The 27686-nt window shown below is 44.0% G+C and overlaps 1 protein-coding gene across 1 annotated transcript in view; it reads left to right on the forward strand.

Moving 5' to 3' along the window:
• The window catches only part of SYNE1 (spectrin repeat containing nuclear envelope protein 1), a 2319318-nt gene that overhangs the window by 654321 nt on the left and 1637311 nt on the right, over positions 1-27686 (forward strand). The window contains exons 28-32 of the mRNA XM_086926873.1: positions 23816-23924; positions 24111-24275; positions 25717-25884; positions 26096-26272; positions 26423-26563. Coding sequence (XP_086782999.1) covers positions 23816-23924; positions 24111-24275; positions 25717-25884; positions 26096-26272; positions 26423-26563 — 760 coding nt within the window. The remainder of the gene's footprint in view (positions 1-23815; positions 23925-24110; positions 24276-25716; positions 25885-26095; positions 26273-26422; positions 26564-27686) is intronic.

Genomic DNA, 27686 nt, shown 5'->3' on the forward strand with positions numbered 1-27686 from the left:
CAACCTTATCTATGGCCCTCAGGTGTTCAAGGATTCTAATTTTGAGTTGGTGAATAGTACTTCCTATGTATTGCAGCCCGCACAGGCAGACCAAGCAATACACACCATACGAAGTACTACAAGTGATAAACTTGATTATAGTTTTCACTTTGTCAATCCCCGGCAATTTATAACTCAATACTCTCTTGCTATTTGTGCATGCCTTGCACCTACCGCAAGGAAAAAATCCTTTCATGTCTTTCAGAGTGTTAATTTTGCCATGTATGACTTCTAAATGACTCCTGACTAGTATGACTTTTAGTGATTTCCCTTTTCTAAAGGTCACTAGTGGATGTCTTGGTATATCATCCTTAATGACAGAATCAGTTTTTAGTATGTGCCAGTTCTTCTTAAGCATTTTCCTTAGATGATTCGCTTCGGATGAATATGGGGTAATCATACGAAATTGACTTTTGTCTAGAGCTTTCTTAGTACTTTCTTTGCTGCTAGCAATGTGTTTCTGGGTATCCCTCTTACCTTAGTTAGTGTTTTAGCCAGAGTGTTGGTTTGATAACCCCTAGCTCTGAATCTTGAGATACATTCTGAGGCAGCCGCCTCAAAATGCTCATCCTTAGAGCTGTTCCTCTTTAATCTCAAAAGCTCCCCATAAGGTATACTCTGGACGAGCTTCGGGGGGTTGTTACTGCTGGCTTGGAGCGTTGAATTGCCAGCAGTGGCTTTCCTGAATAAGGCTGTATGTAGGGTCCCTCCCTCCACAAACACCCTCAGGTCCAGGTAGTCTACTACCACTGAATTCACTGTACCCGAAAAGTGTAAGTTCAGGTTGTTGTTATTTAGGATCCCGATGTAGTCATGTGCCTGTTCTAACGTTCCTTGTCATATGATGAATAAATCATCAATATAGCGGTGCCATTGCACTACTCTGCCTCCTTGACCACCCTCAACGGTTCTGGGCACCTGCTCCTCCCACCAGCCAATAAACAAGTTTGCATAGCTGGGGGCGAAGCAGGTTCCCATCGCCGTTCTGGACCTTTGTCTGTAAAATTGATCTTCAAATATGAACAGATTGTTAACCAGACAAAACTCCACAAATTCTAGCAGCATGCTCGAATGTTCCATGAATCGTAATTGCCTCTTTTTAAAAAAGAACTGTATTACCCTCAAACCATGCTGATGTTCTATACATGTGTATAAGCTAGTTATATCCAATACTACAAGTACATTCGAGGGGTCCCATTGTATACTGGCAATTTTTGTCAAAAAGTCTTTCGTATCCTGTACATAGGATCCTAGTTGTTTAACACATGGAAATAAATAATGATCAACAAAAATAGATAAATGTTTGGTCAGGCTATTCTTGGAGGACACTATTGGGCAACCTGGGGGTTTAGATCTGTCCTTGTGAAGTTTCGGAATATGGTAAAAGGTAGGTGTCACCGGGTTGCTACTCCGTAGATACATGTGCTCATCTTTACCTAACATAGATCGATCATACCATTTCCGAATTAACGTATCGTAAGCCATAATGCTCTCCTGATATTGCTCTTTAGATGACACCTCATAGTATTTCAAGTCCGACAATTGCCGTATAGCCTCTTCCTTGTATTGCTGTCTCGTTTGGATGACTACGTTTCCGCCTTCATCAGACGGCTTGATTACTATCGATGTGTCCTTCATTAATGCCTCCAAAGCCGTTCTTTCTATGTTCGTTATATTATCCTTTGGTTTGTTGCCTCCTTTCTTAGACCTGAATTTCAATAAATCGTTGGTCACTGCGTCTGAAAATACATCTATTGCATCTGGGGGCATTTGCAAATTAAAAACAGATACTGATTTGAAGGGGCTCTCATCTCTGTCTTGCTCGATTCCAATTCGTTTGGCCCTCTCCACTATGCTGGTTTCCAAGTGTGTCATATCTTCCAATTCCAATCGCAAACTCTCCATTGATTCAATCCCTGATAGACCATTGCCAGTCAATGCGTCAGTGGATGTCATTCTCATTTCCACTGTTTTTGTATCTTTGATGTGTGGCCTCAGTTTAAAATACTTATGCACTTTTAATTTTCTAATGAAACAAAAGAGATCGATTCGGGTCTGCGTGTACTCCAGGCCTTTGCTTGTACAAAACGTTAGTCCCAGACTTAATACTTTATGATCTGTATCTGTTAAAATTCTGTCACTTAGATTTACTACAGTGAGATTCGTAGCACCTATTGCCTCTTGTTGAACTTCTCCTTGTGATTCGGCCAGGCTTGTGCTCTTCCTCTGCCTCTTCCTGCCCCCTCCATCCGCGACGAGTTTTTCTCCGCTTTCTTCTGGGGGTTTGTTTTTTTCTCCCCGCAACCTGGATTGACGTATGACTGTGAACTCGTCGTGAAAAGGGGTTGCCCCTCTACCCCTTTCCACCGATCGTCCTGTTCGGTCATCTCCAGACTCATTTTCATTTTCACACTCAGATGTCTCTATTCGAGGTACTTACACTTGTTTTGATCTTTGATTCAATTCTTTCCTCGGGGCATTGGGCTTTTTTGCAAATGTCAAGACTCTTCCACTGAGATAATCGTTTTCATCTCTAATGAGGTTTTCTTGCTTTCTATTTTTGATTTTTTGTTCATATTTGGTCAGTCTTGCTTTAATTTGACATTTTAGTTCCTCCACTCTCACCTTATCCTCTTCCTTCCCAAGTTCGTTTTCCATACCCTGTATTTCTTTTAATGTCGCCTCTCTGTCACTCCAGGCATATTTAACTAATATTCCTAGAGTTCCTCTGCAATATTGTTCTGTATGTTCAGCCCAGTCAGTGAGGAGTTGTGGGTCAGGGTTTTCATAGGAAGGAACTGTATAGATAGACTCTTAATCCTCTAGGAACCCTATTTTCATCAATATAGCTCTGTAAACTGGTGACTTCCCACCATTTACGAGTTTCGCGTTCATAAAGTTTCTCAATCTTGGTCACAAGTTCATTTAATTTTTCTCCTGTTTTCCTTGGCTCCTGCACACTCATCTGTACCCCTCCACCGTGTCTTTTGAACATGTCACGTGCCGCTTCCGGGCGGCTACTTTCACAAAACATGCCTCCCTCGGATTCGATTATTGCTCTGCTTTACTTTGCCCAATTATTGCCAAAGTATATCCAGAAAAGTGTCCCCTTCGCCTAGCCGCGATATCCCGCTATTTGTATACAGCGTATGTTCTCACCGGTACTGCGCTTTGAAGTGTCCCGTCTAGCATGGCGGTTCCGACCTCAATGCTTCCTTCTAGATTTCCAAACACAGTGGGTCCGGCGGTGCCTCAGTACAAATCCTCACGCTCCCAATGACCAAAGAAATGGAGGCACTCTTACAGGCGGTTGCAGTTCGCGGTCATGGTGAGACCTCTCTATATCACGCTCAAACTCCTTTCTTTCCTCCAAAGTTACTGCACACGAGGGGATGCTTTTCAAAATGCTTTATTCAGCAGACAAAACAACCGCGTTTCGGCGTGACGCCTTCCTCGGTGTTCATAACACTCCGAGGGAGGCCCGTTTAAAAACACTGACTATTGCTTGTCATGATAAAGAAAGGACAAACACCTAGTACTAACATAGGCGCCATCTTGAAGTGTTAAATACACTGCTACATTCAATGCTGCATGCTATTTTATATTAAGCAAGGTTGCAAACATGTTATACCCAATCATCAGGATTGTGTCTGGAGTACATGTCGTAAATTTGGAAATTTTGGAAAGAAGTACTTGAATTTTTAATCTCAATTTGGGTTAATAACAAAGAGAATTTGCTGAAACCGGTGGAGACACCTAACTGACAGGAGTATCGAACCCCGTGTTTATCCAACAACGGAACCACAAAGTAGATGGGCGTGTTGATTCCGTAATCGGAGCCACAGCCCGCGCTAAACGCACATGAACTAAGGGAGCTCCCGAGTTACTGGACTTTGAATTTGTTGGTCTGTATGTACCGATCAACACAAGATCTCCATTATGGTATTGAAACCCGCTCTCAGCATACCCGTAATAATAAAAACCTCCCGACAGGCTCAACCAATTGGTAACCCCTAGTTACGGGAGTCCATTATTACACTTCATTTCCCGACCATCTTAGCGATTGTGTAGTTCACGATCGCGGAGCTGAGGATATTGTCGGTCCACAACAATAACATCACCCTCCGTGTCCCACCCACAAATTAGACACTAACATTTACACTTGCTGAAATATTATGCAATTATAATGTTGATATATGTACATGTACAGATTGGTTTTTGCAACAAAATGTATGTAATTGAAGTATTTTCTTCATGTTTATGAATGATGGACTTATATATGTGTAAAATTCAGAATGGTGGCTACTTGAAAAAGGCTAACGCCGAAACGCGTCGTCCTTGTTCCACGAGTGCACAATAAAGGGTTTGTGCAAAGTTCTCTTGGTGTGTCGTCTCTGTGTCCTTTTAACCAACGGGACTCGGAAGTTGTGGATATTAAGAGTAGCGGCTGCTACTACCGACGACATCAGCGTTGATTGGTTGAGGATCGCTTGAGCAGCACTTTGGAGCATATATATATATATATATATATATATATATATATATATATATTATTTTTTTTCATCCAGATAGATAGCTAGATCGCTAGATAGATAGATATATATTCTTCAATGTACATAGACGTTGAGTTAAGACAAGAAAATCAACATTTACCTACATATACTTACCTTCACAATATTCTGGTGCTGGGGTTCAGTCTCCACTTTTATGCAACTGGTCCTCTGACCAGTCAAGGCTCTTTTAGACCTGTCTCTGTCTTCTCTGGGCTCCTGTCTTGCTCCTGCGACTCTCTGTAATTTCTTCTGCTTTGTGTGTTTGCTCATCAAAGGTATCTGTCTATGCTTTTCCCCCCATTTCTGTCTCTTTTCAGCATCTTTCTCTGTTTTCCTCCCCCTTTTTATGTAGAATCTTCCTTACTTTTTTTACCCTGCTTTTGCCTCTGTTTTTATAGTATCTTTCCGTTTTTCACCCGCTTTTTATGTAGCATCTTTCTCAGTTTTTTGCATCTCACTTCTGCCTCTTTTTAGCATCCTCCTCTGTTATTCTCCCCACTTTGGTCTCTTTTAGCACCCTTCTTCATTTTCTCCCCATTTTAGGCCTTCAGCTCTCTTCTGTTTTGCTCCCCTCTACCACCCTTCTCCCTCCCATGCAATCTTCCGCCTCACTCAGCTCCTCGCTTGCTTCTTCTCCCATGTCATCATCCCAAGTCTTCTTCCTGCTCTTGGGTCTCTTGGACAACCGTGCTCCGCCTCCATCCTAGGAACTGATACACAGCAGACGTGCACAGTGGGTGCGCCATTGGCGCTCCAAAAGTAAGCCCGTCTGCATCTGTCTGCGCCTGGACCATGCCCCACACCACAAACCCTGTTCCATTTGCTCCTAAAGATACATTGCATCACTCCTTCATTTTTTCAACCAAGAACTCCTCTTCTCCTGGTGGTACCATGCCTCACATCAAGATAGGAATTTTTACCTGCACCCACTACTGCTTCTCAGGCAGGAAACCGCCTCACACCCCATGCAAGCACCAGCAACAACTTCAACCCCCATACAACACCACACACTACAGCAAACCCGCACCCCAACACTCACTCACATGCATGCTACTCAACACTAACTCGTTTAGCAAACACAAGATACAAATTTAGGACCTGCTGAATAGTGGCTCACTGGACCTCCTCTTCCTCCAGGAATCCTATTTAGACTCCACATTGGCACCCAACATCGCCACAACAATCCCAGTGGGCCACAAGATTGTACGTCATGACTGCATTCACAAGCCAGGTGGGGGACTTGTAGTTATCTACAGAGACCCCATCAAGTGCTCACCAACCATAGAGGATGCCAACTCATTCATAGACCATCTGCATTTCAAGCTGCAAATCTCCAAGAACTTCACCCTAAACTGAATTGTTTCCTACCAATCACTAGGACCGCATGCCAACTTCTTCAGCTTCCCTGACTTCATCACACTGCTCAAATCGGCTTCAAAGCCTTAATACTCATTGGCAACCTCAATTCCATCTAGAAGACAGAACTGACCCATGCTGCACAGCCCTCCTCGACAGCCTGAGCAACATTGGACTAACCCAGCTCACCACTAAAGCAGCACACATCACTGGACATATAATTGACTCCATCATCACCGCCAGCGACAACATCTGTGTAGCTCACCCTCACCCCTCCCATGAGCCGACCGCTCCAAAATACACTCAACATACCACAAACCAAAGCACCCACCTATGTCACGCAATCCAGCAGCAGCTGGTGCAAAATCACAGAAGCACACTGATTCAACGCTCTCAGCACAGATCAACCCAAACCCATGACAACGTCAATCAGGACATGTCAACTTGAACAACTGGGCCAAGAACTGCACAGACTTCCTCACTCCCATCAAACCCAACAACCAAAGAATGAACAGCAAGCAAGCCAGCTGTTCCGAAGAGGACCCTCAGGACTCCAAACGACACTGCAAACAGCTAGAAAAGAAATGGAGAGCCAGGCATGAAAACCACCAACAGAACCACCACAAGTTGAACTTAGATGCTCCTACCAACAGTTGAGAGACACCAAGAAAAGAGCGCTATCTGAATACATTGAGAACTCCAACAGCAGCAAGTAAATCTTCATGAGCATCAAGGATTTTAATGCTGTCACTGCCTCCATCAAAAGCATCACCCCTCTCCCGAGAATGTTGTGATGACCTATCCAACTTCTTCCACAATAAAATAACAAACATCTGCAGCAATTTGGCTCACCAACCAAGCCCTAGTGAGATATCACCAACCTCCCCATCACCAAACGAGATGTACACCTGGCTAAATGGAAAACACTCACCTGAGAAGAAATGACTACTTTCATGCAGACCATCCACTTGTACCCCTATCAGACCTATGCCCCCACCACTTCTGCATCCTTCGTGCATCACCTATCAGCACTGCCCGGAGCCATATCAGCCATATCATCCATTCCTCTATTGCCACAGCCACCTTTCCGGAAGACTGGAAGCATGCAGCAATTTACACCCTCCTCAACAAACCTTCAGCTGGCCAAGCCTGCTTGAGCCACTTCTGCCCCATCTTCCTGCCTAACTACAAAGCCAAAGTGATAGAGAACAAAATACACATTTAAAAGATCTGGGGTAAATCCATTGTTCTGTTGCTCACTATGCCACCCCAGTGTAGGCCAAGCCATAAGCAAATCAGTCTTCACCCTGCTCCTCATGTGAGCAGTCCAGACCGAACAACCAACCAAGCCAGGTCCTCCCTGGACCAGAAACAATCATCCTAGGACCATATTTGGGGTATTACCCATCATCAGCCAGGCTAGCTTGAATCCAGTCTAGTGGCACAGTGAACTTGGGACCCACGTCTGGGCAAACCAGGTGCACTTAGAGTGAGGAAGCAAAAGAAACACAGAGTTAAATCCATTGTTCTTTTACTCACCATGCCACTCCAGTTTAGACCAGGTCATATGTAAATCAGTTTTGATCCTGCTCCTCAAGGGAACAGTACAGCCCGAACTGCCAAGCCAGGTTCTCCCTGGAGCAGCAACAAGCATCCTGGGACCGGCTTCGGGTATTGCCCCAATTCAGCTAGGCTAGCTTGAATCTAATGTCATAGTGAGCCTAGAACCCAAGTCTGGGCATTCCCAGCACACTTAGGGTGAGACTGCAAAAGACACACAAATGTTGGACAGAATGCAGAACAAATTAAACATTCACCCCGAGGTGAAACAGCAGCACTCATCCTGTTCGAGCTCTCCACAGCATTTGACACAGTCTCCCACCATACATTTATCAGAAGATTCCATGGGGTCAGTATCCAATTACCACTCTGAACTGTATCTGCTCCCTCCTCACGGAAAAACCCAAAGAGTCAGTCTGCCACCTTCACATCGGAAACCAAGGTCCTGATCTGAGGAGTATTCCCCGGATCATCCCTCTGCCTGACAGTGTTCAACGTCTACATGACACTGCTTGCTGACATGCTCCGATCCCAAGGCATCACCATCATCTCTTCCACCGACAAGACTAAACTCTTCCTGACAGAAAAACAACTACCACCAGAACCAACATTACCTACTGAATGAACATGGTAGCAGAATGAATGAGAACTAACTGCTTGAACCTCAACTTGGACAACACAGAAGTATTGGTCTTTGGAAACACAATCACCCTATGGGATGCCGCCTTTTGGACGCAAGAAATAAGACCAAAACCAACACTCATTAACCAGGCCAGAAATCTGAGTATCGACCGGCCAACTACACCACTCAAAGACGGTGCCCATGCTCTATAAACCTATCTGCTTAGATCCACTAGTAAGTCTTTACTACCTTAACCTCCAACCATCACACTTAGTAAAATTAAAAATTAATTATGGGATACTCGCTGTTAACAATATCTTGATAACAATAAATATCAAGAACTTTGTTCACTCAAACACCCCATTATAAGATGGCACTCATGCATCACATCACAAACTCTCCCATTAATGCGTAATTAATCACTGATTGAACACACCTCCGCTATATAAGAGACAGGGCCAACCTTCCCATTGCCGGCAAAGACAGGGAGAGGCACACAGGTGAATCGGCTATGCTACTACGGGAGAACCTTGAGTAAAAAGGAAAGGAAAACTCTTTCAGTATGCCAGGAATCATCTCTCAGGTTTTTACTAGCGCTTGACCTGTAAATATTTGTTTCATAAAACAAAGCCTTATTAATACATGTACTGCCTCTCTTTTGTGTCAAACCTGCCAAATATGTGAGGAAGATCTGGCTGCATGCATAGTTCACTGGGCCACTTAGAACTATTCTTACCAGATAAGTGAGGCACCACGAATCAAGCAGAGCTCTGTGTCGTTTTCCACAGGCCTCCAAAACCAGTAAATCATAACAAAGCCTGTCAACTCCATGCAATGTCGACTCCCCCTAACTGTACAGGGAAATCCCTCTAGCATGCGGGGATTGTCTCTGGATTCTGTATAACAGCTATTAAGTTTTCTTAGTCTTTAAAACAATGCGGTTTTATTTCTCAACAGCAAACTTAATTGACTTCCACAGCGGGATACATCAAGGCCTCTTAACACTATTTATTTTGCCTTCTCTCAGTTCACAGTTCCCGAGAGCCATTGCTGATCTTATGAGGCCCTGACTCTAATACCTTGGGTTGAGAAACATGATGTATTCTGTAAAAAAACAAGACAACAGTGTCTAGAGGTTTGCCATCAATGGTGGGGCCTATTTTGAGATAGTGTTTATCTAGTCAGCTATGGCTCATATGCTTACCTTATCAATGAGCCTCTCAATAGAGTCACATCAACCTAGATACTTTACCTAAAGGTACTGAATGAACAACAAAGTAAACGTATGGATAAAGAACTACACTGGCACAATCTAATCATTGATCTTATACCTACTTATGTATGTCTGTACTAGCCTGGGAATTTTTTTTTAATTATTCACATATTTGTTATTATACATGCACTTATGTAAACCTATAGTGATTGCAGAAGCCAAATTCTGTACCCATGAGGGACGGGGATCCCAGTAATAGGCCATCCTCTTAATCTCATCAATAATCTGATAAAGTTAGCACTAAAAACCAAGGTAAAAGTCAACTTGGCCAGAGAACATCTCTGGGTAAAACAAAAATTGGGTAGAAAATCTCTTAAATGTATTATAAACTAGAAACTAATGAAGATATCAGCACTCCTATGCCCCACATCTTGGAGGAAATTAGTTGTATATAAGACTTTGTAGAGTGAGGGGGCCAGATGCATGAACAAACCAATTTGCAATTACCGAATTACGAATCCTTGCGATTCGCAATTAGAAAATCGCAAAATGGAATGCATGAAAGTGTGTTAAACACTTTCTGCTATTCCTAGGGGATTGCAAATGAATATTAAGGAAGTAGGTCGCAATTTGCGTCCCCTAGGAATCAAAAAAATCACAGGGATGGTGGCCTGCTGGGTTCAGCAGACCACCATGTCTGTGCTTGCTTTTAAATAAAGCAATCTTTTTTTTGTAAAGCAGCCTGTTTTCCTTAAAGGAAACCGGGATGCTTTATAAAAGAGAAAATGAAAACATTTTCCTTTCATTTTCTAAGAGCAGGCAGTGGTCAGTGGGACCACTGCCTGCTCTTAAAAAATGCATTTTACAGACATTCACAAAGGCTAAGTGGTCCCATGGGGACCCCTTCCCATTTGCGAATTGGTTACCACCTACTTTGAAGTAGGTGGTAAAATGTGAATGTTTTGCAACCACATTTCGGTGGCAAAACTTTCATGCATACCGATGCGATTCAGTATTAGGAAGGGACACCCTAAACATGCCCCTTCCTAATAGCGAATCGCAAACCCATTTTGGGATTCAGTAACAGGTTACAAAATCGCAAAATAGGGTTTGCTGCATCAGCAGAGCATGTTTTTTTAGTTAAAAAATGGCTGATTCACAGAATCGACCGTTTGCGAAGGCAATAAATGCTTGATGCATCTGACCCAGGGTGTCTAGTGCTGGTCCTGAAGCACAAGATTTTCTGCCCTATCACAGAATTTGAAAATGAATTTCATTTAGAATAATTGAATGTAATTTTTTCCTATGTGACTTTATAGGCTAAACATTGGCTACTCCTGCTCTAGAGGTATCAGGCTGTTCACAACACGGAGGTGTTTTAATGGATGGATGGGTTTGTTGAGTTAATCTTCATGTTAAAATAGAAATTGTTCATCTGAAAATTGCATATGAAGCATCAGTGTTATGGGGGAACTGCTGATGAGGGCGGACTCGTGAGCGCAGAGCTCCGCTTCAGCCCAGCATTTCTCCTAATTAATTGAGCAATTCAAACCAGACTTGCTAGTCGCGAGTGGTGGTCCCGATTCTGGGAGCAAAGATGCTAACCCTGAATGGAAGACCGGGTAAGCTGTGCAGCCTGTGGGCGAGGGACACCTGAAAGTAGCTGCAGGGCCTGAAACCCCAGCCTCCCGTACTCGATTGAAGCGAGACCCGCCAGAGCCAATCGGCAGAAGCTGTGGAGTGACTGCGGGGCTAGGACCAGAGGAGACAACCCAGCCGTCACAGGGGGCAATGGTGTGCTGCCTGAAGGTGGGTGTCTGCAAACACACCCAGGAATGTCTCGACCCATCCGGTGCTGAGTGATTGGGCCCGGTGGATAAGTCCAAAGAGCTGTACACGGCACTGTTGGAATTGCCAGAGCCGCGCTGCGGAGGAAGTAATACCGGGAGGAGGGCAGCCCTTAAGAGACAACTCCGCTGAGGTTGGGAGCCCTCAGGACTTATGATGTGGGGACAGCAGGCCGTCCCCGAAGATACGGGGACGGCCTGGCTGAGGTTCTTCACAATAGAAAGGGTGCATCGAGTACTGGCACGCCCGGCGGTGCCGGGACGCCCCACTTGACCAGCAGTGGCTATGCTACTACACAGCGGGCAGAGCAATATAAATTATAAATGATGGCACACAAGAGGTGAACACTTATTAAGTGGAACATCCGGGGAATGGGCTCTATGTCTAAACGATGTAAGATTTATAATGATCTGAAACGCAGTGGATTGCAAATCACACTATTACAGGAGACCCATTTGATTAAGGAGGAGGTTAAGAGACTGAAGAGGAGATGGAGGGGGTCACATTTTTGCTACTGGGTTTTCAGCATTTGCCCAGGGGGTGTTGGTGTGGATCAGACCTGGGGTTCCCTTTGAGACAACACGCACCTTAATAGATGTAGAGGGACGGTATATGCTGGTGGCGGGGCGACTGGCAGGGCAAGAGATAACAATTGGTTGTTGTTACGCCCCCAAAAATGACCAACTAGCATACTTCACCTCCCGTTCCACACGCATTGCGAGTTTATCAGTGGGGCAGATGGTTTTGGGGGGAGATTTCAATTGTGTGACAGAGGTCCTGCTTGACCCGTCTCACCCAGCTCTAGCGGGAGTACAAGCGCATAGGACAGCAGCAGGGCAGCGAGAATAGATGGCACACTGGGATTTACAAGATATATGGCGCATGCAGCATAGTGGGGTTAGGGAATACTCATGCTATTCGCACCTACACCATCCCCACATGAGAATAGATGCATTTTGGTGTACACAGACCTTTGGTTCTCTCAACCGGTCTACCAAGTACTTGGGCCGTACATGTCCAGACCACAGTCCCCCTGATACTAACATATTGCCCTCGGAAGTGCAGACCTCCAATACCCACGTGGCGACTCAGCCCTGCAGCATTAGAAGATGTGCCTTTTGCAGCATCCCTGCATGCTACTGTGGACACATACTTCACTGAAAATGCAGACACTGCCTCCACAGCGCTTGTGGAATGGGAGGCTTTTAAGTCGGTGGTGAGGGGGCATTGCATGGGACAAACCATCGGTTTACAAAGAGAGCTTCATAGAGAGCTCACAGAGATTGAGGGTGAATTGCAAATCTTAGACAATATACATGGGCCAGGGGCCCAAACATGTTAACAACTACAGGCAAAGCGAAAGCAATATGATGAGGCACTGGAGAGGCTTCGATCCCATGTCTACAGAACGTACATGGATAAAGTACAGTGAAGAGGGGAAGGCTGGGCCCTTACTGGCATGGATTGTTAGGCCTGAATCACGGGGATCCCCAATCACCCGGATTAAGACTGCGGATGAAAAGACAGAATATGACCCGGAGAAGATAAATGGAGCCTTTCAGACATATTATAAACAGTTATACGCTGCCCTGCGGGCAACCTTGCAGGAAGAGATTGCTGCATTTCTGGCTCCTTTGGCCCTGAAGGTAGTTGAAGAGGAAGCCATGGAGGAACTGGGAGAACCACTCTTCAGGAAGTCAGGGGCGCCATGGCGTTGCTGGCAGGGGGTAAAACACTGGGCCTGGATGGCCTGCCTACAGAGTTCCATGTGAAATATGGGCCCACACCCGCCCCTCGGCTGGTTATTTTGTATAATGAAGCTCTCAGACTGGGACAACTGCCGTCCTCCACATGCTCTGCAATGGTTATACCACTGTCTAAGACTGAAAGCTTGGAGGCAGGGTGAGGGATTATAGGCCTGTGTCGATGCTGAATATTGATTTTAAGTTACTGAGTAAAATATTAGTGCTTAGATTGATGCCCCACATGAAAAGCCTGATACATCCAGACCAAAATGGGTTTGTTCCCTATTGGAATATATCCTATATTTTGCGTCGCCTGTACTCGGTACTATATCATCCAGAGGCCCAGAATCTAACGTGGGCTGCATTGCTTTCGGTAGATCTTGAGAAAACAGTCAACACAGTCAGTTGGGACAAATTAATGGGGTTATGTAGAAAATGGGATTGGGACTGGGGTGGCTGAAATGGGTCCAACTATTATGCACCGCCCCGATGACAAGGGTTAGAACAATTGGCACTATTTCCCCAGAATCCACAATATCCCGAGGGACTCGACAGGGATGTCCCCTATCACCGCTATTGTTAGCATTGGCGGTTGAGCCACTGACGGTGTGCTTCCGTAGAGGAGGGGAAGGAATCGGGTTACAGCTGAGTGGAAGAACATATATAATCTCTCTTTATGCTGATTATCTGCTGATTTATCTAATTGATGCCAGTGCAGGAACGAACTCCACTTTTGAGCTACTGGAGAGCTTTTGCCACTTATATGGTCTGCTGGTCAATCAACATAAAACACACCTGTTCCCAGTGGCCAGCCCACTTCCTAGACCTAGGGACCTCCCTGAGTAACACAACTGGTCATTGGCTTCCTTTAAGTACCTGGACATTCCGATTTTTCATTCTTTGGAAGATATGAGAGAAGGCAACCTGGGACGAACAGTTAGTTCCCTGCGTTCTAGTGTGGCATTTTGGAGCTTGCTGTGGCTGCCATTGATGGCTAGAATCTCGCTGACCAAGATGGTCATGCTGCCTAGGTTGCTGTATTTCTTTGTAAATTTGCCAGTAATTATGCCTGCAGGCTGGTTTAGACCCCTGGACGCACTTGTGCGAGACCTTACTTGGGCAGGCGGTAGGTGCAGGGTTACTTTGGGGACCCTGCAGCGCCCTATGAGTTAAGGTGGATTGTGGGTCCCAGATTTCTAATCCTACCAGCTGGCTGCACAACTTCAGTGGGTCGCACAGTGGTTGGCGGGGGTGAACCAGGAGGGAACATACCTGGCAGAGACTGGATAGCACCCGTGATTATTACTAGCTAAAGTCATGGACCCAGCCATTAAAAACCCTTATACATCGAGCTTGCAAACCACAGCTCTATAATGGTGGAGAAGATGCATGGCTAGACGGCCTGCATGACTGCAGTACACACCGGTGTTGCCACTGATAGGGTTGCCTTATGGGGGACCTCTGGTGATCTTAGGGGCTGAACAATTGATGGCTTGGGCGGAGGTCAGGATAGACATGACGGGACTGTTTTCTGGATCACTGTCTACTCCCCTTCGCGGACCTGGCAAAGAGTTATGGACTCCCTGCAGGCCAATTCCTAATGTATGAAATGCTGGTGCGGACATTTGAGCGACTGAGGGGTGCCGGAAGAGAAGAACCGGCTACACCTTGGGTTCTCCATGCAGTGATAATGCTGGGTACCGCGGGTCACCGAATAAAGTGGTTTTATGCATCGCTCCTGGGTACATCCCTGACACCGATGCTTGCCCTTAGGGGGAAATGGGAGAGAATACTTAGAAAAACACTCACTTATGTGGAATGGCGCTGCATTCTGGAATCACCTAAGAAGATATCCTGCAACACCCGCCTAAAATATTTGCAGTTTAATCATGTCCATATGTTGTATATGACCCCACACCGCATACAGGCTACATTTGGTGGGGAACCTAGAGAGTGCCAAAGATGTAGGCAGCTAGATGCAGATTTTCTGCACATGACATTGAGCTGTACAACCATGCTGGGATTTTGGGTCAAAGTGATGACTAAAACTAAAAATACACTGGGTTGTACGTTAGCCCACTCAGTTGTGGTCTGTCTCCTGGGGTTATATCCTAGGCCGCCTAAACGTAAGGTAGGTCACTGATTTATCAATCTGGCTTTAGCCCTGGCCAAGAGGCAAATTGCAAAAACCTGGACGTCAGCAAGGGGATCGAGAAGTGAGTAACTGGCCCGCAGCAGAGCGTAGAGCACTACATAATGAAGAGCTGAAGGGCCTGTGCAGGCGCCCTACTACAGAGTCGTGGAGGGAGATCTTATTTAACTGGGAACACCCAAGCAGCCCCAGTAGTGGAGAAGAAGGGGACGGAACTGCACAGAATGGCTCTGACTGTTGGGCTTTAGCGCATGATGCAGTTCCCGCCGGGGACCCCTTGCAGCCCGGGATTTTCCCCTGCCCCCTCTCCCCCTTTCCAATGCAGCCTTGGATAGCTGCCAAGAATTGGAGATATATGTAACATCGTAGATGGCCGGGTGGGACTTCCTGGCCTCGCCCCCTCTTTTCTCCCTGGGGCCTCCTAACGAGAAATCACACTCCAATGCTGGAGAAGGCAATTATAGTGGCACCAACAGTCACAGGCTGACACTGTGTTCCTTGTTTAAGTTTCTTTGTTTATTGGGTAATGATAAGTATACTATGATAGTAAGTGAAAATAGATAAAGATGGTATGTAATAACTTATCACGAGATAGGCCCCAGGGGTACAAAATTTAGATCATAAGACATAAGTAGATGGGATAAGAAGAAGTAATCCAAAGATACGATGCACTGAAACACATGTTTAACCATAGGTAGAAGGGTATAGATAGGTGTACTGTTTTTGGGTGTAATGTATGCTTTAAACAAAAAAGAAATGTGTCATTTATATGTCGAATGTCCAATCATGCCATTTGTGAGCAATATGTGTTAGAAGAGTAATACATCTTGAGTTAAACTATGTAAACATATTTTCAACAAAAAAAATGCTGCTCTCTTCCTGTGGGGCCGGACGCGTGAGGAGCACGTGCGGGTCTTTTCCCCTCAGAGACCGGAGAAAGCCAGGCTGGACCCTCCCTCTTGGTCTTCTGGCACTAGACCTCCAGATGAAGTTGGTTGTAGCCTCCGCTGCTCACACTGCTACTGAGGAGCTGGAGGGGGGCTCGAACTCCAACATAAGGTAGGCCAAGCAGGGCTTCTTGGCAACAATCTGGGATCCAGTCGTCCATCTTGCCGTATGCCGCTTTATCAGATTATCGTTTCCCCATTACTTCAAACCCCACCTGGGCAAGTTTAGGCAATACTGGTTCGAAGTTTTTTATTCTCCTGCCCTGCCCTGTCCTGATTTACCTAATTTTCAGCATTGATTTTGGGCTTTATGGGGAAATGCAAGACAGCTTTGGCAGCCCCCACGGCCCCGGCATTAACAACAATGGACTCCTTTTTACAGCATGCAGCGGGGGTTCTAGATAAGGAGATTAAGCTTGTGGCACATCATCTTTCTCGTTCCCCAGCTAATTACTTGCTTCTCCATTTGTCTAGCCCCACCAAGAAGATCAGCATCACGCAGCCCGGAGTTGGTGGAAGTGGTTGAGCCACTCGGGGGAGCCTCCACCCTACCCACCCCTGGCCAGGAAGCAGTTGGGTTACCAGAATCACTTTACATTACGGATGAGGCTAGAAGGATCAAAACAGTTTGTGTCTGGTCATAATATCAACACTGCTAAGCCAGTAGCTTCCTGCCCCCTTGTTTCGGCAAGGGGGTTATTAGTGAGGTTTCTGGGATCAGGGCTAAAAGAAAGTGTTTTCTGACAGGGGGTAAGGCTAAGCATCCTAGGGCGGAGGCCCCGATGTCCAACATACATGGCACACTGGTCCTCTCTAAGGCGTCTATTGCAGCCATGATGGAAGTTTGTGGGTTGGACTCTAAACTGGAACCAATGAAGCCACGATTGAGCAGGAACTTTTTAATCTGACCCAGTGTAATAACATGGGTAGCAATGCAGCTAAACATGGTCTGTGGCCATACTGAGACGCTCTGGCATTGAGAGTTTTAGTCAGCCTGAGCCATGTACCATAAATCAGGAGGATTTCCCCCCCCCCCCCCCAACTGCAGGAGAGTACTCTCCAACCCAAATGCCCCCGCTGTGATCACAAAGAAAAGGTCATAGGGGAAAGGATCCCCCCTTGAGAACCCCGGAATAAAGGCCTGTTCAGGCATTGGCAGGTCCAATAATGGGGAACCAGGGACAGAAGGGAACGTCACCCAAATGAATGGAGTGCAAGATACCCAGAGTCAGAGCCCAATTACCCTCCAACTCCCACTAAAAGCTACACCTTATGTTGTGGTCTTAGGGAATGTACCCCTGCTGAAGCCAGGTGTTACAGAGGACTTCCACCAATTAAAGAACAAATTATTGTATTGGCTGAATACCAACACAATCTTGGGAATAAGAGTGGAGAGATTTATTAACATGATGCAGAGAGTTGCTTGGGTACAGGGGTCAAAAAATATTTGTGGTGGTGACTGTGTTATAATCAACTTCAGTCGACCATACTTGGCAGAGAGAATCCTCCGTAAGGCTAATTCAATCACTCACTTAGGTCCCGACACGTCTATTGTGGCCCTCCCCCTGGGCTTTTTTTTATAGTCCCTTAAAACCTGCAACATCCTCCAGATCATGGCTTCCAAGGAGGCTTCCCGGTCAAGAAGTGGCAATTGGGGTTTCTGTTCGTTCCCCTTTCAAAATGCCTTTGCCCCCCTGAGGTTCCTGGATAACTGTGATTGACTGTCAGCGATAGTGCCTTTGAACATGACGGCTCTCAGTCCATATGCTGCTCCTATTCATCAGTCTGACAATGGTTCTTCTGGGGCCAGTTCTGTGGACAGAAATCACTGTAAATGTATTTCATGGAACATAGCCGTCTGGGAAGCAAGCTCTTGACTAAGCATGGGCGAATTTTGCGAATCTCGTGTTCGCGAATTTTGCGGATTTGCGAACTCGCAATCCGCAAAATCCGCGAATTCCCGCGAATTTGCGGATTTTTTTTTTTTGTGTTCGCCCGTGTTTCTGCCAGTTCGCGAGGGTTTTTACAATTTCGCAATTTGCGAACTTACCTGTCGGGTCGCAAGTTTTGCGAACTTGTTGTTTCTACGTGTCCAGCCTGTTTGGGACACTCTTCTTCATCACTGCCACTCTCTGTCACCACTGCCACTCTCTGACTACTCATGCCACCCTCTGGCCCACCCATGCCACCCTCTGTTTCATCACCACACCCTCTGGTTGTCCAGTGTACATTATTTTCGGCAAAGCAAAGCACACCTTCCCTGCCTCAAGTGACCTGAATTAATTTGGGGCTGATTAATGTGTCACAGAATATTTTTTTAGCTGGCACCTGCTTCCTTAGTGCGCCCTGATTAGTGATCTTTTGCACTTGCTAAGTGCTTTCATTGTTGCAAAATTAGTTACAACACCTGCCCTGCCCCAACTGACAATAATGAATTAGGGGCTGATTAATGGATTTTAACTTCCAGCCTGGCTCCTGCTTGTCTCCCTTAGCTGTAATTCAGGACCTTTGTGGCATATGTGTAACTATTCTGAGGTTCAGAGCAGGGTCACATAATAGTTGCAACTGGCAACTGAACTCTGGAGGGGCCCCTCAGGAAGCACTACAGGAAATGGCTACTAATGATGAGCCTGAACTTTTGAACCTGGTAAGTAGTTTCAGTTTTGCTAAGATCGTATTTCTGCAATTTAGCACTTATTCGCGGGGCGCGAAGTTGTACTGGGAAGCCGCGAACTCATGCGAACAGTGCGAGCAGTGCGAGCAAAATCCGCTGCTCGCGGATTTGCGGATTTTGCGGGAGATTCGCGAATCTCGCGGATTGCGAATTTCCCGAAAATCCGCAAAATCCGCGAGCGAAACGGATTTTCCGCCCATACCTACTCTTGACCCAGGATGGTGTTGTTTTGTAAAAACGTTTGATGTCATATGTTTGCAGGAGACTTAGGCCATCGAAAAATTCCTTTTTATGGAGTATAAGTCCTTCTTTGTGCCTGCCCCTTTGAGGGCTGGTCGAGTTAAGGGTGGTTTGGTTGTTTATGTTCCTCTAATGGTGAAATGTAGTATTTCAGTGTTGGCCACAGATAACCCATGCTTGCAGGCTTTTGTTATTCTCAGGTGGGTCCTGGAAACTATTGCCTTTGAAATTTTATAATGCCACAGCATCTTTTACAGAGGTTTGTAATGTCTCCCGGTTGGGTGAATTCTTGAGCAATCTTAATGTCACCACCCTTCACTTTAATATCCATTTATGTGGGGATCTGAGAGAGCTGGGCACTGGGGGCTTAGCTTGCTTCCGTCTATCAGGGATGCATTTGGAACATACCTGACAGGTAGACAAACTTAATGCCCTATTGAGTGAATGTGATCTTTTATCAGCAACTGGTAAAATGGACTAGTCCGCACTGATATTATTCCCACTTTCAAAGGGAACAATAGTGTCTCATTTATTGATTTCATTTTTGTTTCCACCCCCCTTTTTATCTTATATTGGAATTCTCTATTGCAGCAAGCATCCATAGCAATCATAACCCCCTAAATCTTAAAGCTAGCTTGCTCCTACTAAACCAAAACAGGGCGGGGGGTCTCATTGACAGCCTCAGATGGGGGTAAAGGCTCAAATGTACCCAGATCATCCCTGATTCCTTCCACGATACCTTATCAGCTAAATGTCAAATGGAGCTACAGACATGCCTGACCATGCAGCCGGAGCCAGGAGAAATCAACAATGCTTTTGCAGCTATTCCCCACTCGATAGCTGATATATTGAAGGCTCCAGCCACCAAAGGGCATTCAGATTGGTTTCTAAGGTTTGACTCCGCCTGCTCGTGTGCGTCTAGAAAGCTAAAGGAAGCACAACACATTATTCCAAGAGATATCTGCAAAGTAAAGATTTGTAGAACGCAGTATAAAGAAGCTCTGGTTAGGCAAAAGGAGGCACTGAAGGAGGATGCCTAGAATGAGCTTATCGAGGCTCGTACCCTCAAGAGTAGCACCAAGTTTTGGAGCATTGTTAACAGCCCCTTCCTGGTTTCGGACACAGCAAATGTCCTTGATACGCATATTACCGAGAATGAATGGGTTGACCATTTTGAGGTATGTTCCAGTGCCCACCGGTCCAGAGTGCCTTCTGTGTAGCAGGAGTAGGGGAATCTGCCTTGTCTTTGTCAGAGAGGTAAGTTAGTTCGGGAATAGCTGGGTTGTCTCGTAACAAGGGCTCAGGACCAGATGGAATCCCTCCCAACCTCTGTATTTCCAATTTGGAGTTGTGGGCCCCCGTCCTCACCTTAGTCTTCAACACAGCTTTCAGAATTGGTTGTCCTGTTTCTTAGGCCATCACTACCATTGTTCCTGTTTTAAAAAAAGGGAATAGAGACAGTACAAACTGTTATAGGCCTATCTCCCTAACGAATTCAGTGGTCAAAGTGGTTAGACATATTTTATTGGACAGGTTATCTAACTGTGGGGCTGAAAATGACATCTTGTCATTGTCATTGTTCAGTAAGGTTTTGTCCGAGTCGATCAACCGTGGACCAATGCCTGAACCTGTTTATGATTGTTAACAAGTACACAGTTGCCCGGTACGAATTATCTTGCATTTATGGACCTGTCCTCTGCGTTCGATCATATGAATAGATACAAGTTGTGGCAGAACTTGCTATCCATGGGGGTGGACAGGTACATTGTCCTCTTCCTACAGGATCTCCATTGAGATACGAAGGCAGAGGTTAGATATTCTAAAGATTTTAAGCTAACCCAACAGTTCTCTATACAGAGAGGGTTCTGACAGGGTTGCATTTTAGCCCCTTTTTTGTTTAATTTATATAAACAATTTAGAGAAGGTACTACTGGAATCTAAAGTGGATTATCCTCAGGTGGGACACCGTGGCTTTCCTGTTCTTTTGTACTCAGATGATGCCATCTGATGGCCAGGACTGAGAGGGGCTTACAAACGTTGCTTAATTCGTTTGTTCAGTTCATGGAAGAGTAGGACTTGTTCATAACGCAAAATCCTATGTGATGCAAGTAGGTGCTCGTTCGAGTAGGCCCTATACTTATAAGGTTGGGTCCACCTCAGTCCCCAGGACTTGTGTCTTCTCCTATTTGAGGGTCCTGTTGGATGCCAAGATAAATTGGGAGCCCTAAAAAACTCGTAAGAAAAGGACCTTACTCGGGCGAATGCAGCTAGTTATCATTTTGCCTCCAGATTGGGGAAAAGACTGGGTCGGACAATATTGCAGGTCTACGGGCCAAGTGCATCCCAAAAGTATTGTACTGTAGTGAAATCTGGGGCTATATTGCCCTTGATGACCTTCAAATCACGGAAAACATCTTTTTGAGACGGCTCTTAGCTGACCCTCAGGAAACCTCCACCTTTACTTTACATGAAGAGCTTTGTAAGGCCTATCTCACCGACTTCTTGGCTTTTCACCCCTTCTCATTATGGTTAAAAATCTGGACCAGTAGGGGGATGTCACTAAATAAATCGATCTTAAAGGACTGTATGGCCCTTGATCATGCCTCTCATATTCCATGGCTCAAATACATCAGAGACTGCTTTGTGAACCTGAGGAGTGTTTTTTTTAAATCCAGAATCGAGTTATAAGAAAGACCTAGTTGGTATTAACCCCTTGCGTGCTGATGACGGCTCTCGTCCGTCATGCCTCACAGTGGGCGTGTGCTGATGACGGCTGGGAGCCGTCATGACCACGCCCGCAATCGGAATCTGCCGCACAGGCGCAGAATTCCGGCCACAGGCAAGGGGTTAAGGAGGCCTTATTTAGACAGCAGACATGGAAGATAAGGAGCTAGTGAAGCCTAGTCTACGTTGCTTCATCTTGCTAAGAACTATGCAGACGATCGAAACATACCTATTTGGGTTTGTGAATATGTATGATCGTTTTTTATTGACCACGCTCCGTTTGACCGTTTTAATCTTCTTCTCACCCACCCAAGGGGGCTGTGTAAGGGACAGAGGTTGTTGCCCTGTGGCTGCGATAGTAAGTTGCTACAGGAAAGGCTTCATTTTTTAATGTTCCGCAGTTTTCATGACTTACCCAGGAAGTCCTTTATCATTCCGATTTTCAAAAAAAGCTAACTTTAGGCAAGCGCGTCCCACTTACATCTTTATATTAATGCTTACGGGCAGTACAGTTTTTTTATGTGCTTAACTTTTTAAAATCTGGAGTTAGGCTTAGATCTAGCTGTGAATTATCAATGCATTTTGATAATCTATTTATGGTATGATGCACTTTGTAACGTCTTGCACATTTTTCTTGTTTATTAACTGTCTATACCAGATGAGACTAGGTTTTTTTTTCGTTTTTTTTCATTTAGGCTAACTTTTCTTATCTGGTTTTGCCTGTGTGAGTCTGGTGCCCTTTGTATTTTGTCCTTTATACGCAGTCTCGGCCACTATTCTAGTTGGCACGTTTTTATTCGAGGAAGGTTTCATCTGTATTTTATGTGTGTTTTTATGGTTTTTGTGCAAGAAACCGAATAAAGATAATGATTTGGTTTGATTTGATACTCTTGTGAATGAGAGGAGTAAGTTCATTCCAAGGATCAGGGCCGGACTGGGAACCGAAAGAGGCCCTGGCAAACTGTTGGGACAGTCTCCCCTGAGGGAGGGGGGTGTGGCCGAGCATTTTGCTAGGGCCTGTTTCAGACGATTCTGTTACAGGGGGCCGATACTGCCGACCCCGTTAACAAAACTTGTCCCCCAGGGACCCAAAACCGGCCCCCCACTCTGTCGGCCCACCGGGGAAACGCCCTGTGCCCGCTACGGCCAGTCCGGCCCAGCCAAGAATAGCGAAATAAAGGGAACAAGCTCCTGTTTCATGAGGGTGGAGGCAGAGGATTCTTCACAGTTAATAACATACGGCCAGATTCATCATTGTGAAGTTTTGCGAGTTTGAAATAGCGATTCATAAGAAATCGCTATTCCAGACTCGCAAAACGGGATTCATGTAGGATTCGCAATATTTTTTGCGATTCCTACAGATTCCTTATTTGCGATTAGCAATTAGCTAATCGCAAATGAGATTGCGATTTCAAGGGTGCAGGGGTGTCCAAAGGACACCCTGTAACACCCCTGAAATGTCAAATTACACAGATGTTACACACACACATGTCCAAAAGACATGTGTGTGTATGTAACATGCAACTTAGAAAAATGCTTTTAAAAGCATTTTTCTAAGTGTTCGCTATTTACCACGAGGTTTGACCTCGCGGTAAATAGCGGCCCAAACTGAATGTTTCAAGAATAGCATTTAAGGAATCTCTAATAGAGATTCCTTAAATGCTATTCCTCGCAAATTTGCGAGTTCTTAAATAGTGAATTTTGCATTTGGCATGATGAATCCCAAATGCAAAAATTGCACTCGCAAAGGGCCAGATTCTCAGTATCTGGCCCTTTGCGAGCGCAATTACCTTTCATGAATCAGGCTGTTTATTTCCCTGCGAAGCAAATCAAAAAGTTAAATGCATAAATGGATATTTCCCGTGAGTACATGTTGACAAGTTGAAGCTTGCCTGGAAATCAGTGACTTCCGTACTTTTCTTTGAGAATGTCAGAAAAGATTTGTTCTTGTGAACCAGTACCCTATTCTACCTATTTTATCTTAGAAATGAAACATCTGACTCATTCAAAATGTCTGAAGTTAAAGGGTTTATTATTTTGTCAATTTATGGATTCACATCTTGCACCAGTTTGTAACTTACATTATTTCATCTGCAATATATACATGTGTATGGGTTGATTGCTTGTGTTTGTTTCCAACAGATTTTCTGACTTGTCAACCTGGATGACAGCAAATGAGAAAACATTAAAGCAGATCAAGGGTGGTGCTAAGGACACAGCTAAATACCACCAATTTAAGACCACTGTCGAGGTGAATGAAGAAATATACGAAATCTTGTTTCCATTATTGCTTAGCTATTCATTTGCATATTCATGTAGAACATTTTGGCAGTCTGGAAATGTTTTTGCATTGTTGATTTTATTTTTTTCTATGAATTCATGTTCTAATGCATACAAATGTTTCTGGAATATTCTTATCTGTGTTATTTGGTTGCAGGAAATCAGGCAGAATGTCAGCAGGCAAGAAGAAAGTCTGAGCTGGCTGAAATCAAGGCTTACTGCTTTAGCAGGGGTATCATCTGAAAGTGAGCAAAGGAAGCAGGACACAGAGCTGTCCAAATTAGCAGCAGATTTGAAAAGCTTGTTAGTTATGCTGGCTGAGGTATGATTGCTTTGTCAACTACTTGTAATGAAAGTGGTTCCTTACTAACAATAAAGTGATAAGCAATAAAATAATTGACTAAATTAAGAGATGTATGTGATGCTATCACAAAATATTTGTCTTTTACTGGACTTGATTCTGAGACAGTGACACTGTGTACAAAACAATCAACAATGTTGAGATGCCACCTACAGGTATTTAGATGTGCATATGGAATCATTGTACAGAATACTGAGATGGTGTTTAGGTTTCATTGAACTATGGATGTGTTAGCATTTTTATCCCACTTTGAAATGCAGAGAGTGGAATTAAACAGGGCAGAACAACACTTATTAAAAGAGACAGGAAATACTCAAAAGGCAGTTCTAAAATCATTTTGAGAAAAGGCTTAGTTGATAATTTTGACTGCCATGTCACTCTTACACAGTGGTTGCTTTCGTGGTACTGTGTTATGTTCACTTAGGAACAACCAATACAAAATATTTCAACCTAAAATCCTTATGAGGGACAATGGTCAAGGACACCGGTCGTACGTGGTTGGCGCAAACAATGACTGTGGACACAGACCCAAAACTGATGAGGCATGAGGCATAAAGTAGAAATCCCAAAACATTTCAAGAAGGGTATTGCAACCTCAGCAAATGGTAGAAAATTAGCTGACAGCCCACTCGTAGTGGCTAAGTGTCTCCTATTAGTAATCTGCCTAATTAGAGGATATTGGCAGTATGGGGAGATGTCTGTATTCATTGTGCTACTTAATTTGCACTCACACATGAAATCAGTAAGTCAAGTTCACAATGTGAAATTGTAAATTGCTTGAGTAGAGTAATTCATTGACACAACATCTGTATAATTGATAGATTTCAGAACAGGATAAATCAAGTGAAGTTATCATTGCAAATACATTCACTTTTTAGGCACCAAAAAAAACACTTGGGCTTGTAATCCTGAACACGATTCTTTCAAATCATGTACTATCATGAAAAAATTATCCATGACAGCAAAGTGCCTCAGAAGCCAAGTTATTTCAGTAAGAATAATTAGTGTTTTTCTGTGATCCCAGTAAATACTAAAACCCTGTTGATGGCATCAAGCAAACAACACAAGACTCATATGGTGCCATAGCAGGAGAATTGCTTCCTTTTCAATTGCTTTTCTGAAATTGACAAAGGGAAACAGAGTACTGAATATAATGTAGTACATTTCCATTCAATCCAAGTAGTGAGAACAAGTGCCACACTCACACATTTTGAAACATCCCATCTTATTTCAATCATCCATGTCATCTTTAAATATTTGTTTTGAATTAGAATGTACATTTTCAGCAACTACATAAACAAGCATTTCAATACACTTCTACTCAATGTTTTGCCAATTATAGCTTCAATTTTAAATCCTGGCAATGTGAAACTAGTTCTTGTCATTTATTTTAAAAATGCAGACAGAGAAGCTCCTAAACACTGTTGGAGATTGTGTCCAGTACAAGGAGGAGGTAAAAAGTGCACTTGAGGAGTTGATCGCCAGTTCCAAGGAAGCACAAACAGAAGCTGAAAAGATTTTAGATACAGAGAGTCTAATGCAGGCGCAGCAGTTACTCCTTCATTACCAGGTAACAGTGCTTCTGGTAATTAAAACTACATGTACCTTCTGCCATTGCCCCATGTCCCTTCCTTATTGAAAAATATGGCATGTTTAATAAGTTAAAGAAGATACTATGCCTCATGTTATGTCTTCTTTATTTTGCACTGTGGTACTTTAATACCGTGTAAGATGAATTCCGTGGCTGTATTCTAAGCTGAGCTAAACTTTTTGTCTTACAGCAAAAGACAAAGAAGCTGCGCACAAAGAAACAAGATGTGCATCAGCAAGTAGTCCAAGCGGAAAAACTGCAGGAAGAAGGGGGACTGGCAGCAGCTTCCCTGAGAGATTTGCAGAAGCTGGAGACCACACTTGGAAGTATGGCACAGGCAATGGAAAAACAAGAAGAGCATGTGAAGGTGAGCTGCATTTAAAGAAGGGGTACATAGACCTCTTAAAGTTTCAGAAACAGCCATTAGCAATCATGAGGTTTTTGAAAAGGCATAGAGGCATTAATTTGCTATTTCTCACCCATTCTCTTAACTTGTCTGTTTTGTGTTTTTACTCAGAGCACAATAAATAAATGGGAACAGTTTGAAACTGGCAAGGACAATATAGTAATGCACCTCAAGCAAGCAGGTTCCACTCTGGAACACAGCCTTAATTTCAGCAGCTTGGAGAGCCTAGCATTGGAGCTCCAACAAACTAAGGTAAGGGCAGGCTATTGTATCATCCTATGGATTCCCATTGTTAAGATGTCCAAAGTCTATTGTCTTCAGTATCATTTTCAGTCAGTTCACTTTTTATTAAATTTTTCTGTCATTTCTCAATGTGTAGTTTGTTTCAGCACTTTAGGGAGTCCATCAAATGCCCAGTCTTAAAATACATAAACAGTGATTAAGCAACAGTCATGTCCTTTATGTCAAACTTGGGACATTGGGCAACATACAAATGAATAATGCTCCTTATGAAGGAATGGGGTAATGTTCTGCATGGCACAGAGCTATTCATTTACTGATGTACATAAGAAAATGATCTAAGAAATAATTTGACTTTGATTATAAAAACTTTTAAGAAAAATACATTAAAGCCTTAACGAATTTTGGATGTCCATGATGGTTAAACAGAAGGAGAGAAGCACTACAGAAACAATACTAATTGGTCCGTATACAGGATTCAGTGGGGAATATAGTTATATTGAAAGTGGACAACTGTACCATATCAAATCAACTAATGCTATGTTCACAAATTTTGGGGTTAATGAAATCAGAAGCAAAGCAGAATGCTTTCACATTCACTGAACAAAGTTATTGTTATTTAAAATTCACACCACTCTGTCCCTTATCCACATAAAACCCAACTTCAATGCTGATGTGAAGGAAAGTGTTTCCATAGTGCTCAATATTGGATGGTTGTTTGTGTTCTCATATGTCAGATAGTATCTTCTGCTGCGTCCTTACACCATTATTCTTCAATTACTTTGTTAAGAACCCACAATTTTTAAACATGTACTCGCAAACATCCACACAAACAGTGAATCTTTCCATGTGTCAATGCCATTCCCAGTCACCATTACACTGAGGATATACTTCACAAGATGACCATCTGATATCCTCCCCCCAAAACTTGTCACTTCTAAAATAATTGTAATTTTCCTTTCTATTTCAAAGAAGAATAAGGATTATTTGATGACATTTATTGCTTTGGTGATACTGTTATTTGTAATATGTAGTTCACCATGTGCCATAATCATATGATGGCCTACGGCTTACTAATCACACAAAATTAAAAACTGATGTATGGGAATTCTTGTTTATTTGTACTGTACCTAGA

The sequence above is a fragment of the Lissotriton vulgaris genome, chromosome 6 (assembly GCF_964263255.1).
Source record: "Lissotriton vulgaris chromosome 6, aLisVul1.2, whole genome shotgun sequence".
NCBI classification, from domain to species: Eukaryota; Metazoa; Chordata; class Amphibia; order Caudata; family Salamandridae; genus Lissotriton; species Lissotriton vulgaris.